Source organism: Chaetura pelagica, unplaced genomic scaffold (genome assembly GCF_000747805.2).
Source record: "Chaetura pelagica isolate M959 unplaced genomic scaffold, ChaPel_1.0 scaffold2, whole genome shotgun sequence".
Classification (NCBI taxonomy): Eukaryota; Metazoa; Chordata; class Aves; order Apodiformes; family Apodidae; genus Chaetura; species Chaetura pelagica.
This window is the reverse complement of record NW_009952796.1, coordinates 1,202,395-1,217,654: the sequence shown is the minus strand read 5'-3', so window position 1 is coordinate 1,217,654 and position 15,260 is coordinate 1,202,395. Positions and strand designations below refer to the sequence as shown.

General features: G+C 40.3%; 1 protein-coding gene across 2 annotated transcripts in view; it reads left to right on the top strand.

Moving 5' to 3' along the window:
• Nucleotides 1–270: 270 nt before the first annotated feature.
• PTPN14 (protein tyrosine phosphatase, non-receptor type 14) overlaps nucleotides 271–15,260 on the top strand; it is a 72,946-nt gene continuing 57,956 nt past the window's right edge. For both annotated transcript variants that reach the window (XM_009994731.1, XM_009994732.1), the window contains exons 1-2: nucleotides 271–444; nucleotides 9,167–9,336. In XM_009994731.1, coding sequence (XP_009993033.1) covers nucleotides 271–444; nucleotides 9,167–9,336 — 344 coding nt within the window. The remainder of the gene's footprint in view (nucleotides 445–9,166; nucleotides 9,337–15,260) is intronic.

Sequence of the window (15,260 nt, the reverse complement as noted above, 5' to 3'; positions counted from 1 at the left end):
AGGTGTTTATTTTACGGTTTTAATTGTGACTCTTTCCTTAAAGCTTTTTTCTTTTTCACTGATCTTTAGGAATGTCTCACTTCACATTTAACTCTACTTATTTGTATGTATTTTGCAGGAATCCCTTGAAGCTTGCCCCGGGAATGGACAGCTACCTCTGTGTCTGGAGGAGAGTAGTGCCAATTGAAGAAGCCTTCAAGGCAAGTCAACAAGTGTGCTGATAACTCTCAGAGGAGTACAGGGAAGGGGCAACCTCCCAGGCCAACAGCCATGCCTTTCGGGTTGAAACTGCGACGGACCAGACGCTACAACGTCTTGAGCAAGAACTGCTTTGTGACAAGGATCCGTCTGCTGGACAGCAATGTCATCGAGTGCACCCTCTCTGTGGAGAGCACAGGGCAGGAGTGCTTGGAAGCTGTCGCTCAGAGGCTGGAATTACGTGAGGTAAGAGTAACCCGAGAAAGACCATCTGTCACTGTATAATTTGACACATTTTTAGCTCAGGCAGTCTGTTCGTTTGAGTCATGTTATTCTTGGAGCTGGCCAGATATCAGCAGCAGCTGGAGCTTGGACAAACATGTTCTGGTTGCATGAAAACTGAAAGCAGAACAGCACTCGGGGTTTTGTGCTGTTGCTCATTCATCATACCTTTGTGAGCTCTTTGTACTACAATGGGAGGTTTCTCCCTTTCTTAGAAAGTGATGCATGTTACTTTCTGAACAGGGGTGCCAAGGGCCCAGTGACAGTAACTTTTATCTGAGTGTAACTCTGGTTTCACCAACATTGATGGTTGAATTATGCCAGTGGGAGGGAGACCACTGGCTTTTAAATATCCATCTTCACATAAATATGTTCTTGTTGCTAATGTACTAGAAGGAGCAACAGTTTGAGGATGGTGGGGTTTTCTTCCTTTTGTTTAACTGAAATATTTCACATCTGAAACTCTGAAAGGCTTATTTTACATTCCCAGTTCTTCTGAAAAGACTGAAGAAACCCTTACTCGATTGAAGACTGGAATTCTTGCTGCAGAGTTGAGTGTTAAAGTGTTGATGGCATTTTAGAAATACCTCTCCAATGTGCATGGGACAAATTAATTTTTTTTTACTTCCTTGGACTCATCGCATGTATCATCTCTGCTTCTAGGCTTTTTGCAAATGACAAGTTGAGAACCATTGCCTGGAAATTGCTGCATTATCACCCAACTGGGGTATAATGGGGTCAAGCTGTGCCAAGGGAGGTTCAGATTGGATACTAGGAAAAATTTATTCACAGAAAGAGTGGCGAGGCATTGGAACAGGCTACCCAGGGAGGTGATGGAGGCACCGTCCCTAGAGGTGCTCAAAAAAATGAGTAGTCGTGGTGTTTCAGGAGATGGTTTAGTTGTTAGGGGTTGTAGGGTGGACAGCTGGACTTCAGGATCTGAAAGTCTTTTCCAGGCTTCCTGATTCTGTGATGCTATGAAATGTTCTGGTTGATGCATTCTGCAAGCACAGCTGGGACAATTAACAACCTTGCAGTGTCTTACATTTGTTGGCCCTTTGCAATGGTGGCAATTGGAATGCAGCATACAACTAACTAGTGCAGGTGAAAATGAAACAAAAACTCCTTTTTGGACATAAATTATCATAAGGAATGAAAGAAGGATGTGTGTGTGTGCAGAATAGTCAGGAAATGGTGCAGGCAGGAATAGGGCAGAGAGTCAGAATATTGCATAGTGACTTTTCATAATTTTTTAATGTGTATTTTAGTAGAATCATCTCCCTCCTCCCCTTCTACAGATGAAAATTTCCCATTAATTACTTTTTTCCTTTATTTTTTAAACTTTTTTATATTTCTATTGGCAATACCTTAGGGTGTCCTTACAGAGAGGTAAGGTCCTTTCATTTTCTTGCAGTGTAGAAAGGAGTGAAATGAATGAAGTGATTCTCCTCTTATTCCTTGAGGGCTTATCTAGTTGGTGCAGCAGAAGTCTGGGGCCTAATAATTCTCTCTGGAGGTCCACCTGCATTTATGAACAATAGCTCTGTCAGCGGGTTTGCATTCTTTTCCACAAAGCATTTTGTTATTTCAGACGTGTTTTGTTCCACTTTGGAACAAAGCCTGAAGTTTCAAAATTTTCCAGAGAAAAGAGATTGGACAGTAGAGTAGCAAAGGAAGTTGTTTTGGTCAGTGTTCAATTTAATGGGGGTTTTCTGTTGCTTTGGCTTTTTTCATTTTCAAAATCATTTGTGTCATGCAAAAAGATCTATGTCAGCACAAAAAGTTTGTGTTTTGAGATAAAAAATATTTTAGCAAAACAGAACAGAATGCTTTGATGTTGTTGGAACACTTTCCCCTGCTTTCATCACCCTCCCCACTTTTTTTCTACACAAAGTTTTGGCAACGTCGAACCAATTTTGTAAAGTTCAGATTTCAACAGTACAGCATTTTTTGACAGAAGTTGTTGGTGGGGGTTTTTTTGGGTAGGTTTTTTGTGTGTGTGATTTTATTTTGTTTTATTTTATGTTTTGTCTTGGGGTTTTTTTTGTTGGTTTTTTTGTTGTTTTTTTTTTTGTTGTTGTTGTTGTTTATTTTGTTTTGTCTTGGATAATTATTTTTTTTTCCTTTAGTTTTTTGTTTCTTTTCTTTTCCTGATTGATTCTGGTAGCATCCATTGCTGCTTTAAATGTTCAGGAGAGAAAAGCACTGCCAACCTCTCCTCCATGCAGTCTCAGGTAAGAGCAAGTGTTCTCTTAGAAGTAAGGATCCATTTTTTTTCTTCATGCTTTAGTTTGGTCTTGTATTTAAATGAACCCCAGGTGTGCCCAACTTTTTACCTTTGTTTTAGGAATACATTTTTGCTAAAAAGCAAAACTGTTGGAGATTACTGTATGCATTGTTGTGAAGGACTGTCAATCATACCACACATGACTGAAAAACAGTATCTAGTGGATTATGCATATTTCTATTTGATCTCTGGGGAATGCAGCTCCCTCCCTGACTGAGTCAGGGTTCAGGAATAGGTCACTAGAAAGTGTAGGTATGTAACTACTGTAAAATCTGGTTTTATCCTTTTCAGCAAAGCTCTTGACAAAGCATCAGGTCTTCTAGTTGAACAGTTACCAGTTCCAATAACATGAGCTCTTATGACAGCATTATTTAAAAAGTAAAGGCAAGAGGGCAGAAAGGGAAAGGGAGGAAAGACAAGGGCAGAAAAGTAATTTTATAGTTTTCTATGTATGTGCACAGTTTATAAAAAGATGGGGTTTTTTCCTCATTATAATGGCATTTTCCCCTTCAAGTGAGACTAAATGAACCTGCTAGAAACAGCAAAGTAATCTGTACAAATATGTTGTGAGACTTCATGTCTCTTTCTTCGTTTTCTTCTCCTTTATTCACTCTATAAAATGATAAAAACATGAATGTTCTAGTGTATTGTAAAGTGAGGCAGAGTGGGGGGAGGGTGGCAAGAAGGTGTTTTCCAACCAAAATTATTCTTTTGAGCTGAGTTCCGCAATGGTACCTCCAGCATTAGGATGCTGCAAAACCCAAACCAGAGGAGGAGGACAGCAGGCAGATGGTGATTGCTGTGCAGAGGTGGTAATTTGCTGCCATTCTGACCCTTTTTTTGTGCCTTAGAAGGTGTCCCCTCCTCATAGGGCATGACTGAAAACCTGTGTTCAGCAGCCAAGTTGCCTTGAAGTTTGGTGTGATTTGACATGTTTTGCCAGCAAAGCTGGGACTGGGTTCAGGCAGAGCTAGGACAAGAGACCTTCTAAGAACATTTGACTGCTGCAAAGGGTGCCTTCCCTGCCGTGCAAGTGCCCAGGATAGCAGGATTTGATGCTTTTTGCCTGGAGGAGCTGGAACTCTGCCTCTTTCTTAAGGATAAATATTTAGTTGGCTGCTTAAGTGCCTTAATAAACACCAAGCCTGTCTTGTTGGATCCCTTTGAGTGAAATTTGCTGTGTAATAAGTGTTTGTCATCTCCTTTTTTTGACAAGTGTATTCTTTTTGCCTAACATATAGACAGGGGCAGCTCTGGACTTGGGAGTATAGCTAAGTCCAAGTCCAGAATGATCATGTTGCCTCCTGAACTGACAGCTATGTCATCTTTTTTAAGACTTCTTAGCACAGGTTTTATGTATCCAGTTTTCTTTTCTGACTCACCGTATTTCGAGGATCATCTTTTCAGGAAGTGCCTTTGGGGCATGCAAGTGCTCTGCTTCTTGTCCACTGCTTTAGCAGAGGGCTGCAGTTCCTGGAGGAGAGTAGGCCAATTTCCCTTGTACCATGTATGAAGTCATGTGTTGTAGGTAAGACAAATTTTAAAACATTGAGAAAAAAGAATGTAAACTCTTTTGTAACAAAGCTCTTTGTGTATTTGTGGATTAAGCAGACCAAGAGCACTAGCAGCTGAAGCTCTTTGTCTGGAGAATGGATCTGTGTGCAAACACTTAGTGTTATGAAAAGCTTTCCTTCAAGGTGTATCACCAGTCTGTCTGGAATAAGGATTTTTTAAAATTTATTTTGTTTTATTTTAGTAGAAGTGTAAGCGTCATGCACCTTCTTTGCCACTTTGACAGCTTATGTACCTGCCAGAGCCACCATATTACTTCAGAGCCTTCTAGGCACAGATACTTATTCAATGAGAACTGGAGTGAAATCAGTGGTTCACTTTGCAGAGACGATCAAACAGACCAGCTTTTGGTATCAAGCTAGTTTTTGTATAGCTGCTAATAGAGAGAAAGATCCTGGTTTTCTACCCTGTCATCTAATTTGTGAGGTAGAAACGTTTTGTGGCCTGGAATGGATGGCAGCACAGGACTCAGATTCTGTAAAGCCCTCCGGACAGTCATATGCCTGGTCACAGCACACTGAACCTGATGGGCCAGCCATTTCCGGCCCCATTTTTTCTTGTTCCTGTTTGGGAATTTCTAATGTTCCTAGGGGAGAGTCTCTTCAGGCATTTGCAGTAGTAGCTACAATGTCTTTCCTGCTGTGAGTTGCTTAAAAATGCTAATACTTTCAAGAAGTAAAATTCCTGGTGACAGGGAGCTGATATTCAGATAACTGTGTTGGTTGTCTCTCTGAGACATGTGCGTTTGTGACTAGACCTCTGCCCTTCAGTCACTGTGCTTCATCTGCAACTGCTCCATCCTCTCCAATCTGCTTTCCAGGAAAAATCTTTTAGTTGTGTGAAATGCATGCTGCCATGGTTGGTCCACTGTATCTGCTGTAGTCTAGAAGCTTAAACATTGCATTCCCTTGACTTCTTATTCCTTGAAAGTGATTCAGTATTCTAGGTTTGGTACTTGAAGAGCCTTTCTACCATAGCAAATCTAAATTTTTGTTGTCCCTTTGCTTCCACTCAAAGGTGAGGCATTGTGGTCATTTTAACTGTTTAATTGCAACACCCTAAACCCCCTGAATAACTCTTTCATACTTCAGACTCCAAATCATTTTAGTTGCTACATGATTTACAAGGTCTTGACACTGCAAATTGGGGTCCTACGTAATGTGAATATTTACTTTTTAAAGTAATATGGAAGATCTGTTTTCACAGCTCTGCACTGTTTTTTTTTGCTGAGGATGAGCTGTCCTGCAGTGATTTTTTAAGAGTTTGTGCATTAAAGGTTTTCCCTTATGAGGCAGTTAAATCACTATGCTTTTTTCTGCCTTCACATGAATCCCTTTCCTTTGCTGTCTCCGCTGTCCCTCCCACCTTCATTTTAATCTAATTACCATCATGGTGAGCTCATCAGAACTTTTTTTTTTTTTTTCCCAGTGATTACTACAGAGGGAAAGTAGACATGTATCAGTCCATCTTATCCTATGGGAGATGCTGACTTTTTGCTTCATTTGTGCCCTGGATTGATTGATTAAAAATACCTCTAAATTATAGAAGGATACTACACTGATTCTCTTCAAAAAAAGAACTAATTGCTTCTTATTACCAAACTGATTGAGCAGTGTTCAAGCTATACTACAGGCTTTTCAGGCTTAATTAAAGAATTGGGTTGAATTAGTTATCACCTTAGTTAAATGCTAGTCTGGATGTTCTCCAAAGTTGAAAATAAATATGCATGTAATAAGACCCTAAAGTAAATACACTTGCACTCCAATTCAGGTTTTTTTGTATATGGTTCTCTCTTGCATGCCCTCAGCTGTAGAATAGTTAGGACAGTGTTGCCTCTTCTGGCTTGTTGTCATTTCTAAGCATTTTAATTTTTTAATATTGCATTAGTTGCCCTTGTGCTGTATGCTAAGTCATGGTACGTGCAATGGTTTTTAAAGAAGGATCTTCACCAAAATGAAACAGGCTGTTGATGGTAGCTTTTGCAAAGTGTAATGGTTGCAGATTTTCTTCTGCTTTTGAAGACTTTTATTTGAAAGAATGAACATATGGGAAATCCACTTGGTGAAATCTTGATAGTTGATTTAATTTGATGGTTGATTTTTAATGTATGAAGAGTGTTTTCACATTAAAGTTTTATAAAACAGCAAATAGAGGTTTTTCCATTCTTTGTCTTTAAAATGTGGTGTCATGTATGAAGGATTGTGATTGCCTGTGGAAGGACTGTTACCCAGATAAACTAAACTATAACAACAAAATAAGCATTTTATTTGTTTTGGGGCTAATCTAATCTAATGGGAACTACTGGCAAGTTTTAATTGTATAGCAAGTCAGTTAGATTAAACACCAAGAAAGTTTATTGAAATAAAATGAGAGAAATATGCAGAAATAGTAATTATTCCACTTTCAGATCCTAAATCTGCATGATGTTCACAAAAATTCCTATCAGTTTCTGTTTCATTCATTCGAGTGTTAGTGCAGAGTTGTACTTTATATTGAAGGCATTGCTGGAAATCTCCAGATGCTGTCAGCGGAAATAACAAGGGGAAAAAAAAAAGATGATGTTGATAAGAACTTTACAGTTAGGTCTACAGTCAGATTCTAAGCAACTGATGGATTAGTTCCTTTGCGAAATGTGACTTTTTTTTCATCTTCTGATCTGTAGTCACAGTACTTGCTGTTAATTATTGTATCATAGAATCATAGAACTATTCAGGTTGGAAAAGACTCTTGGGATCACAGAGTCCAACCATCATCCCTACTCTACAAAGTTCTCCCCTAAACCAAATCCACCAACACCACATCCAAACGACCCTTAAACACATCCAGGGATGGTGGCTCAACCACCTCCCTGGGCAGCCTCACTTTCAGATCCTAAATCTGCATGATGTTCACAAAAATTCCTATCAGTTTCTGTTTCATTCATTCGAGTGTTAGTGCAGAGTTGTACTTTATATTGAAGGCATTGCTGGAAATCTCCAGATGCTGTCAGCGGAAATAACAAGGGGAAAAAAAAAAGATGATGTTGATAAGAACTTTACAGTTAGGTCTACAGTCAGATTCTAAGCAACTGATGGATTAGTTCCTTTGCGAAATGTGACTTTTTTTTCATCTTCTGATCTGTAGTCACAGTACTTGCTGTTAATTATTGTATCATAGAATCATAGAACTATTCAGGTTGGAAAAGACTCTTGGGATCACAGAGTCCAACCATCATCCCTACTCTACAAAGTTCTCCCCTAAACCAAATCCACCAACACCACATCCAAACGACCCTTAAACACATCCAGGGATGGTGGCTCAACCACCTCCCTGGGCAGCCTATTCCAGTGTCTGACCACTCTTTCTGTGAAAAAAAATTTCCTTATGTCCAGTCTAAACCTCCCCTGTTGGAGCTTGAAGCCATTCCCTCTTGTTCTGTTGCTAATTGCCTGTGAAAAGAGACCAGCACCAACCTCTCTACAATGACCTTTCAGGTAGTTGTAGAGACTGATGAGGTCTCCCCTCAGCCTTCTCTTCCGCAAATTAAACATTCCCAGGTCCTTCAAGCATTCTTCATCAGATTGATTCTCTAGGCCCTTCACCAGCTTTGTTGCCCTTCTCTATCCTCGCTCCAGCACCTCAATATCTCTCTTGAACTGAGGTGCCCAAAACTGGACACAATACTCCAGGTGTGGCCTCACCAGTGCTGAGCACAGGGGGACAATCACCTCTCTCCTTCTGCTGGTCACACTATTTCTAATACAAGCCAGGATGCCACTGGCTTTCTTGGCCACCTGGTCACACTGCTGGCTCATATTCAGCCGCTTGTCAATTAGAAAACCCAGGTCCTTTTCTGCCAGACACTTTCCAGCCACACTTCCCCAAGCGTATAGCATTGCATGGGGTTGTTGTGGCCCAAGTGCAGGACCCAGCACTTGGCCTTGTTGAAGCCCATGCCATTAATATTAACCCAAATATTAATATCAGATCAGTGTGTTTAATAGAGTGATTTATGTGCTTTTAGATAGAATTCTTCATGATGGATTGGCTCGTCCTTCAGCTGCTTATTACCAATTTGTATTATTTGATGCTGTAGTTCTGAACACTTGCTTGTTAATTACTCCCCACCAGCAGCAGCCCCATGTGGCTTGTACAGGAGGTACCAGTCATTGAGACTTACACAGGATAGGAAGTAGCTGAGGTTTTCAACCTGGTATTTCTTTAGAAGCCTAGAGTAAAGGACTTGTGTGTGTGTGATGCACATTTCAAGTGTAATACTGGCCCATTATAAAGCCTTGTGAGTGTATTTAATAAAGAAATAAAACATGTTCTGTATTGGGTTAAGAGTTCTGGTGTTTGTAAGTGTAATTTGACATATTCCTGTGGGTTTGCATTCTTTTTTGTAATGGAAAGAGTCCTTCTCCTTTGCCTGCAGTGGGCCTGATCCAAAGTTTCACAAAGCCTTTCTGCTTTGCTTCAAACTTAGTGTTTGCTGTCTGTTCACAAAGCACAGGTGTAAAAGAAAGCGAAGACTCAGACACTTCCTGTAAATCATTTATGTCACCTGTGCCATGTCAGCTAGAGCTCTTGAATATGCATTTTGGGAGAGATGGTAAGGGGCAGATAGGACTCCATGAAGTATATTATATTGCAATATTAATTTGTCATTGTCTTAAAGGTTGTTCTAAAAAATAATAATAAAAAAGGCAGTAAAAAAGAAATTACTCTGATTTTGCATATGGGAAAATTTGCACAATGCCATCTGTTCTTATTTGCAATTGTATCGTTGACTGTATGTGTGATCTAGCTGAAAAAGGTAAACTGACACTGTTTTCTTTCTTTATCTAGACTCACTACTTTGGTCTTTGGTTTCTCAGCAAGAGCCAGCAAGCCCGCTGGGTTGAACTGGAAAAGCCTCTGAAGAAGCAGCTGGACAAATTTGCCAATGAGCCTTTGCTTTTTTTTGGGGTAATGTTCTATGTGCCCAGCGTTTCCCGACTGCAGCAGGAGGTAACAAGGTATGTGGTTTCCTTCTGTTCACACTGTTGTGATACAGTTGGGAGGGAACAGACAGTTGCTCTGCTTCTGGCATTCAGTTTTTGCTGAGGTATCATCTGGTTCTTTCTTTTCCTGGTGATTGTCTAAATGGGAAAAATTTTGAGAAGTCACTGCTTATTTCTGTTTGGAAAATGCACACACAAAAAAGGCAGTATGGGTGAATGATTGTGCCTGACAATAATAGATAATGTTTAAAACCTGATATTAATTTTAAAAGGGTGCATAGTGACTATACTCTTTGTCTGTAACCTTCTACTGATTAAACGGAAGCCGTGAACAAAAGACCTCTATATACAGTTTCAGTTTATTAGTCTTATGTCTACCTTGTCCTTTGCTGAAAGTGAACTTAGGAATGTTTTCAGGGTGTTGCCCGTCCCACTCCTGACTTTTCCCCTCACACTTCACAAAAGGATTAAAATTGTTAGAGGGTTATTAGTCCTTTAAAGATGATCAGAGTGCACCTTTGCAAACAACTTCAGTGGGAATTACTCTTTTATTCAGAGCCCTGTGCTGCAGTTGTAACAATGCAACTGTTTTGAGGGTCTATTCTTGGAAACCACATCACTGTGTGGTTTTTGCACATCTGTGCTGTATTTAAATTTAATTTTAAAAAAGAAGAGGAAAAAAAAGCCCACCTCACCCAAAAAGGAGTGGGCTTGTTTTCTTTTTAACCAAAATTATTTATTTGCTCTAGAGCAAAGTTGCATCAGCACAACTAAAGTACATCCTGGACTAAGTGGGTGAGTGATGTAGGGTGGCAGACACTTCCCCACTGGAAAAAAAAAAGTGTTGTTGCTGCAAACCTGAAATTCACTGTGTGCTCATCATCTCAATAAGATGTATAAAAAGTGGAGAAAGAATGGCTCTAATTCTATAAGATGTGCAAGATGTGAACTGTTTTTTAATATGGCAGATTGTGTCTTTGAAAGGATTTTTTCTGAACACTGAACTGGAGAGTTGAATTGGGTATGATGATTGGGTATGAAGATTTTTCAAACTACAGCTGTCAAGCAGTCCCTTGACTATTCTATATGCAGAATTCTTGAGTATTCTATATGCAGTGGCCTGAAAGCATCACAAAACTTAAATTTCCTTGGGAATGAACTGTCTATATCTGCATGTTCCTGCTTTGTAGGCACTGGTAGAGGGAAGCCGCATACCTTTCCTTCAGGATTATTTAACGTGGAGTCAAAATGACCAAAATGTTCTGTTGGTCACTTTTTTTCAGCCTAATCCTATCCTAGTTGTGTGCAAAGCAGCATTCTAGCTACTTGGATGCTATTATCTCTTCAGGCTGCAGCCTGCAGTGCTGATAGCTCATTTGTAGCTCACCTGCAGAGGTGTATTTGCTCATTCTGCCCAGGTTGGTAATAACAAAACATTTCAGTGACAATTGAACTCCACAGCACTTTCAATTGGAGTGGCTGCTGGATTGTTTTGCTCTCTGAAGTGACTGATACCATAAGCTGCAGAGTTTTATAAGTGCCTCTTAAGTTTCTTTAAACGTCTGTAGCAAAACCAGCAGCTTACTAATGGATCTGAGATACAGAATAGCCTGTTAGGATTCCTCCCCCACCCCTTCTCAAGTGGAATTGCTTCACTGTAGATGATGTGATGGTAGCAAACCTTCAACTGTGCAGTTCTAGGTAGATGGAGTAAATCTTGTGTTTGAAGCAATGAATAGCAGGGACACAGAGGACTCTTCTGAAACAAATGGTAGAGAAAGGCTCAGTCTAAAGTGTGATTAGATGGACAGATGAGGGTTATTTTGGTAGTTTTTTTTTCAGATTTGTTTGCTCTTGGTAAATTGATTATACATTTGTTTTGAAATTGAGATTGGCTACTTTTAAGATTAGGCTTGATCATGACACAATTACCTGTGATGGTGAGGTAGGCACTAAACTCTCCTACTCAGTGCGTATGTATTTGACTTATATTCATGCACAAATGACAAATCTGTCTTCAATGTGAAACTCATAATGAGACACTTAATTTCCTTAATAATGGGAAGCTGCAGAACCACCACAAACAAACCCAACCCCAAAACAAAACTGTCAGGCTGAAGCTGTAAAGCTGGTGACAGCACGGTTGTCAGTGAACCTGTTACCTTTCTAACCTCTTGTTGGTGGAGACATCTCTGTCCCTGAGCTTGCCTGGCCATGTTTGGAGCTTGACGTGAAATCTGTCTTTTAGTCCAGGGTTTTAGTTAATTGTAGACTCCAGAATTTCCAGGGTTGATTAATATTCCTTGAAGATGACAAAAAGTCTTGAGAGTAATTCAGCAAACACATAATCCACAACTATTCAAAGACCAAGGAACTGGTGTGCTGAGATGAGTTGTTCTGCCTCTGACCTATAGGATTATAGGATTTGACTTCATAGCTGGTTTTGAGATATTTGTACTAAATTGAATATTACTCCCTGCTTCCAGTGATTCTGTTCCAGTGTTCAATCACTCTTGCAATCAAAAATCGGGATGTTTAGAAGGAATTTCTTGTGTTTCAGTTTATGCCCAAACAACCTCATAAGGTGTGGATGAGTATTGAGTGAAGCTTTACAGAGGGGTTGTGGAATCTCCTACTCTGGAGATACTCAAAACCTGCCTGGACACAAGCCTGTGAAACCTTCTCTAGGAGAACCTGCTTTAGCAGGGGTGTTCAGCTAGATGATCTCCAGAGGTTGCTTCCAACCCCTACCATTCTATGATTCTGAATGAGTAGGTGAATGGGTTACCTGAGTTGGCCATGTAACTGGCTATAGAGGACCTGTAGAGCTGCAGAGGCCTGTCATATAGCCACAAGCACAGCCATGATTTAATGTGGGATGCCTGTAGTTAATTAGTAAGAAATATTTCTGATAATATAAGAAAGAAGGGCCTGTGGGGTACTGGGAAGGAAAATTAAAAGACAAGACTGCTAGAGCAGTTTATTCAGCTAACAGCTCTTTGAAGTCAACCTCTGAGGCCTGCAAGAAAAGATGAGGCAGAGAGTACTTGGGGGCACATTCAACACTTCAGTAGCTGAGAGCTGACTCTGTGGCTTGGAGTTCTCTACTTGTTTTTTACAAAATTGACAGTTGCTTAAAGATGCAAACATTGGTGGTGTAGGATTTTTTTCCTCCTCAGATAAATTTAAGTGGATCATTGGGAAAGGCTAAGAAGCACCAGCAGGACATAGTTGTGTTTGGTCAGGGATTTTGGGTGCCAGTGGTGAGGCTTCTTAGGATAGATGTGTTTCTTGACCTGTGATGGAAACTTTCTGCAGATGTCCTAGGGAAACATCCAGAAAGCAGCTGCCAGTTGTAAAGTATCGGTCTCTTCTTTCTGGTAAGAGCAATGAAGTAAATGTTACTGCCATTCCTTCCTTTCAGCATAATACTTTTGGCATTGGGCCTTCTCCTAGGAGAGCTATTTCCTACCCTCTAGTCCTCTTATTTCTCTACTCTTTCTACTCTGTTTCTTTTGTGTTGGGCCAAGGCTCTTATTTATACGTATTCCCTGGTCTTAATCCTGTCTCCTCCAAGATCTCAGTGACTCCAGTGTCTCCCCCACCTCTCTTCCTGGCATTCCACCTGTACCTGGTCACACAGACTTCTTCCAAGGGGAATTATGGATCCTGGTGCAGATAGCTGAGAGAAGTTGTGGATGCCCCCTTCCTGGACATGTTCAAGACCAGGGTGGGTGGGGCTTTGAGAAACCTGGACTAGTGGAGGTGTCTGTACCCATGGCATGGGGTTTGGAACTAGATGATCTCTTAAGTCCTTTCCAATACAAACCATTCTATGATTATGAATTAGAACTCCATGATAATTTCTTATGGTGTCAAGTAGGAAACTTACCATGTTGTAATTGCTGTAGTTTTTCTGAAAACTTCTAGAAAAATTTTCAGTAAGCCAAATTAAAGAAAAACAACTAACCAATCAAAAAACCCCTCTCCAGGCTTGACAGCATCTACAGCAGGAGCTGTTTGGGTGGGAGTATGGGGGTTGGCACATTAGCAAAAGGCATTTTTCATGAAAGGGTACTTGGACAACCTCTTTTTAGTCATCCAGCTGTTCTCAGAGTGAGCAGCCATTGCAGGTGGAGATGCTGAGTGTGCTTTTGGCATACTTAAAGCACCTGGGATCTGCATACTGTCTGATATAAAGTGGTCTTTATGATGTCCTGTAGAGTAGATATTTGCATAGATTAGAAATATAAATTTGCCTTTTATTTTCAGCTAACTCCTCAGAGAAGAGGCATCTTTTCAACCATTTATTTTTTAAAAAATAAGTCTTTGTACAGTGTCTAAAGTCAACAAGCTTGCTTTCACTGTGCTCTTGTTCCAAAAACAGAGAACCCACACACTTTTGTGGCTTTCTGAAGATGTGGGTGCAATGCTGCTTGTTGCACAAGTATCAGACAATGCACAGCCTTCTTGTTTTCACAGTTCTAAGAGAAAACCAAAGTTACATTTTGCTCCCCACAGTGTCTCTCTCTTCACATGTGACATTGCTGTGCCTCTTGTGCAGAAATTCAGGTGTGTTTTGGTTTGGGTTTCTTTTTTTCTTTCTTGGAATAAACTTTCAATATCTTACTTATGTGCTCTGTACCTGGCAATATCTAATGGTTTTTGTACTTTTGCATATCAAGGCATAATCGTGTGAAGTAAGAGCAGTTTCTAGTCTGGGTGCTACCAGTGGGGTTGGGTCCCCATGGTGCTGTGCAGCAGAGGTCTGGTAATCACAACTGTAGGGAGGGACATATTGCAGCATCTGCACTGTGCTGCCTTGGGCTTCTACCCCAACTTCAGCTGTCAGCTCTCCATTTTCCCTGAGGAATGTGCTGTACAGCTTTCCTGTGAAAGAAGACACAGGCTGCACCTGCGACATGTGGGGATGAATGTGTTTGCAGGTGGAAAATTAGAGCCTGTGGCTGCCAGGCCTCTTTTCTGGAGGACCTGTGAAAAAACAGCCTGAAACTTAAACTCCTTTAGCTAAGTGAACATTAATTTCCTCTGATGTTTTGCTGCATTGCCTTTCTCTTTACTATTTCTTGTAGCAGTTTTTTTATTAGTTTTTTAAGAAAATACTTCTTCTTCACAGTTCCCCAACTTTCCTCTTTTTTTTCCTCAAGTGCTATGTGAAGAATCTTTAAATGGTCATTCTTCTAAAGCATACAGAGAACTACAGACTCCTAGGACTCTTAGGACTGTATAAATTTTTTAATCACTTGAGGATAAAGTAGAGGGGGGAAAATAGTATTTTACTGCTTCATATTTACTGGGAAAAATGTTTTGGCAAATCTACTCTTTTTTTTTTTTTTTTAATAAACTTGACTTTTTTCCTTCCCCTCAAAAAAAGTCCTTCAGAAATGTCTTGCCTACTTGAGCTTATCTTTATTTTACTTTTTTTTTCAGCAAGCTGAAGTTTCACATTGTCCTGTGTTGCTAGCTTTTAATACAAGTATAATCAGTTGTAATTTTGTACCAGTCACTGCAGTCTCTACATGGTGCTTTTAACTGCTGTCTTAAGGCTGGATATAACATAACCTCCTATGCCAGCCTGATTTTGTGGCAAGTTCAGTGATGTGGAACTTTTTTGGCTGCTAAGGTACACGAGACTACTCTGCTTTTCATGCTTGGTGACACCTACATCTTGTGGCTGTCTGAGAAGTCTCTGTGTGTACCTTTGAGTTCATGGTAGTTGATTTGAGCACCGTGGTGACTTCATTGTCCAAAATTAGTATTTTTTTATATGTCTGCATGTGACAGTGTGTCAGAAGAAAACAGCATGATGTATCACATTCTGATTTGTTTAGGACAGCCTTGGCTATGCTAGCCTGAAGTGATGGGCTGTAACAGATTGTGTGGCCATGCTTGTGAGCCTATGTCTGGTAAACTCAGGG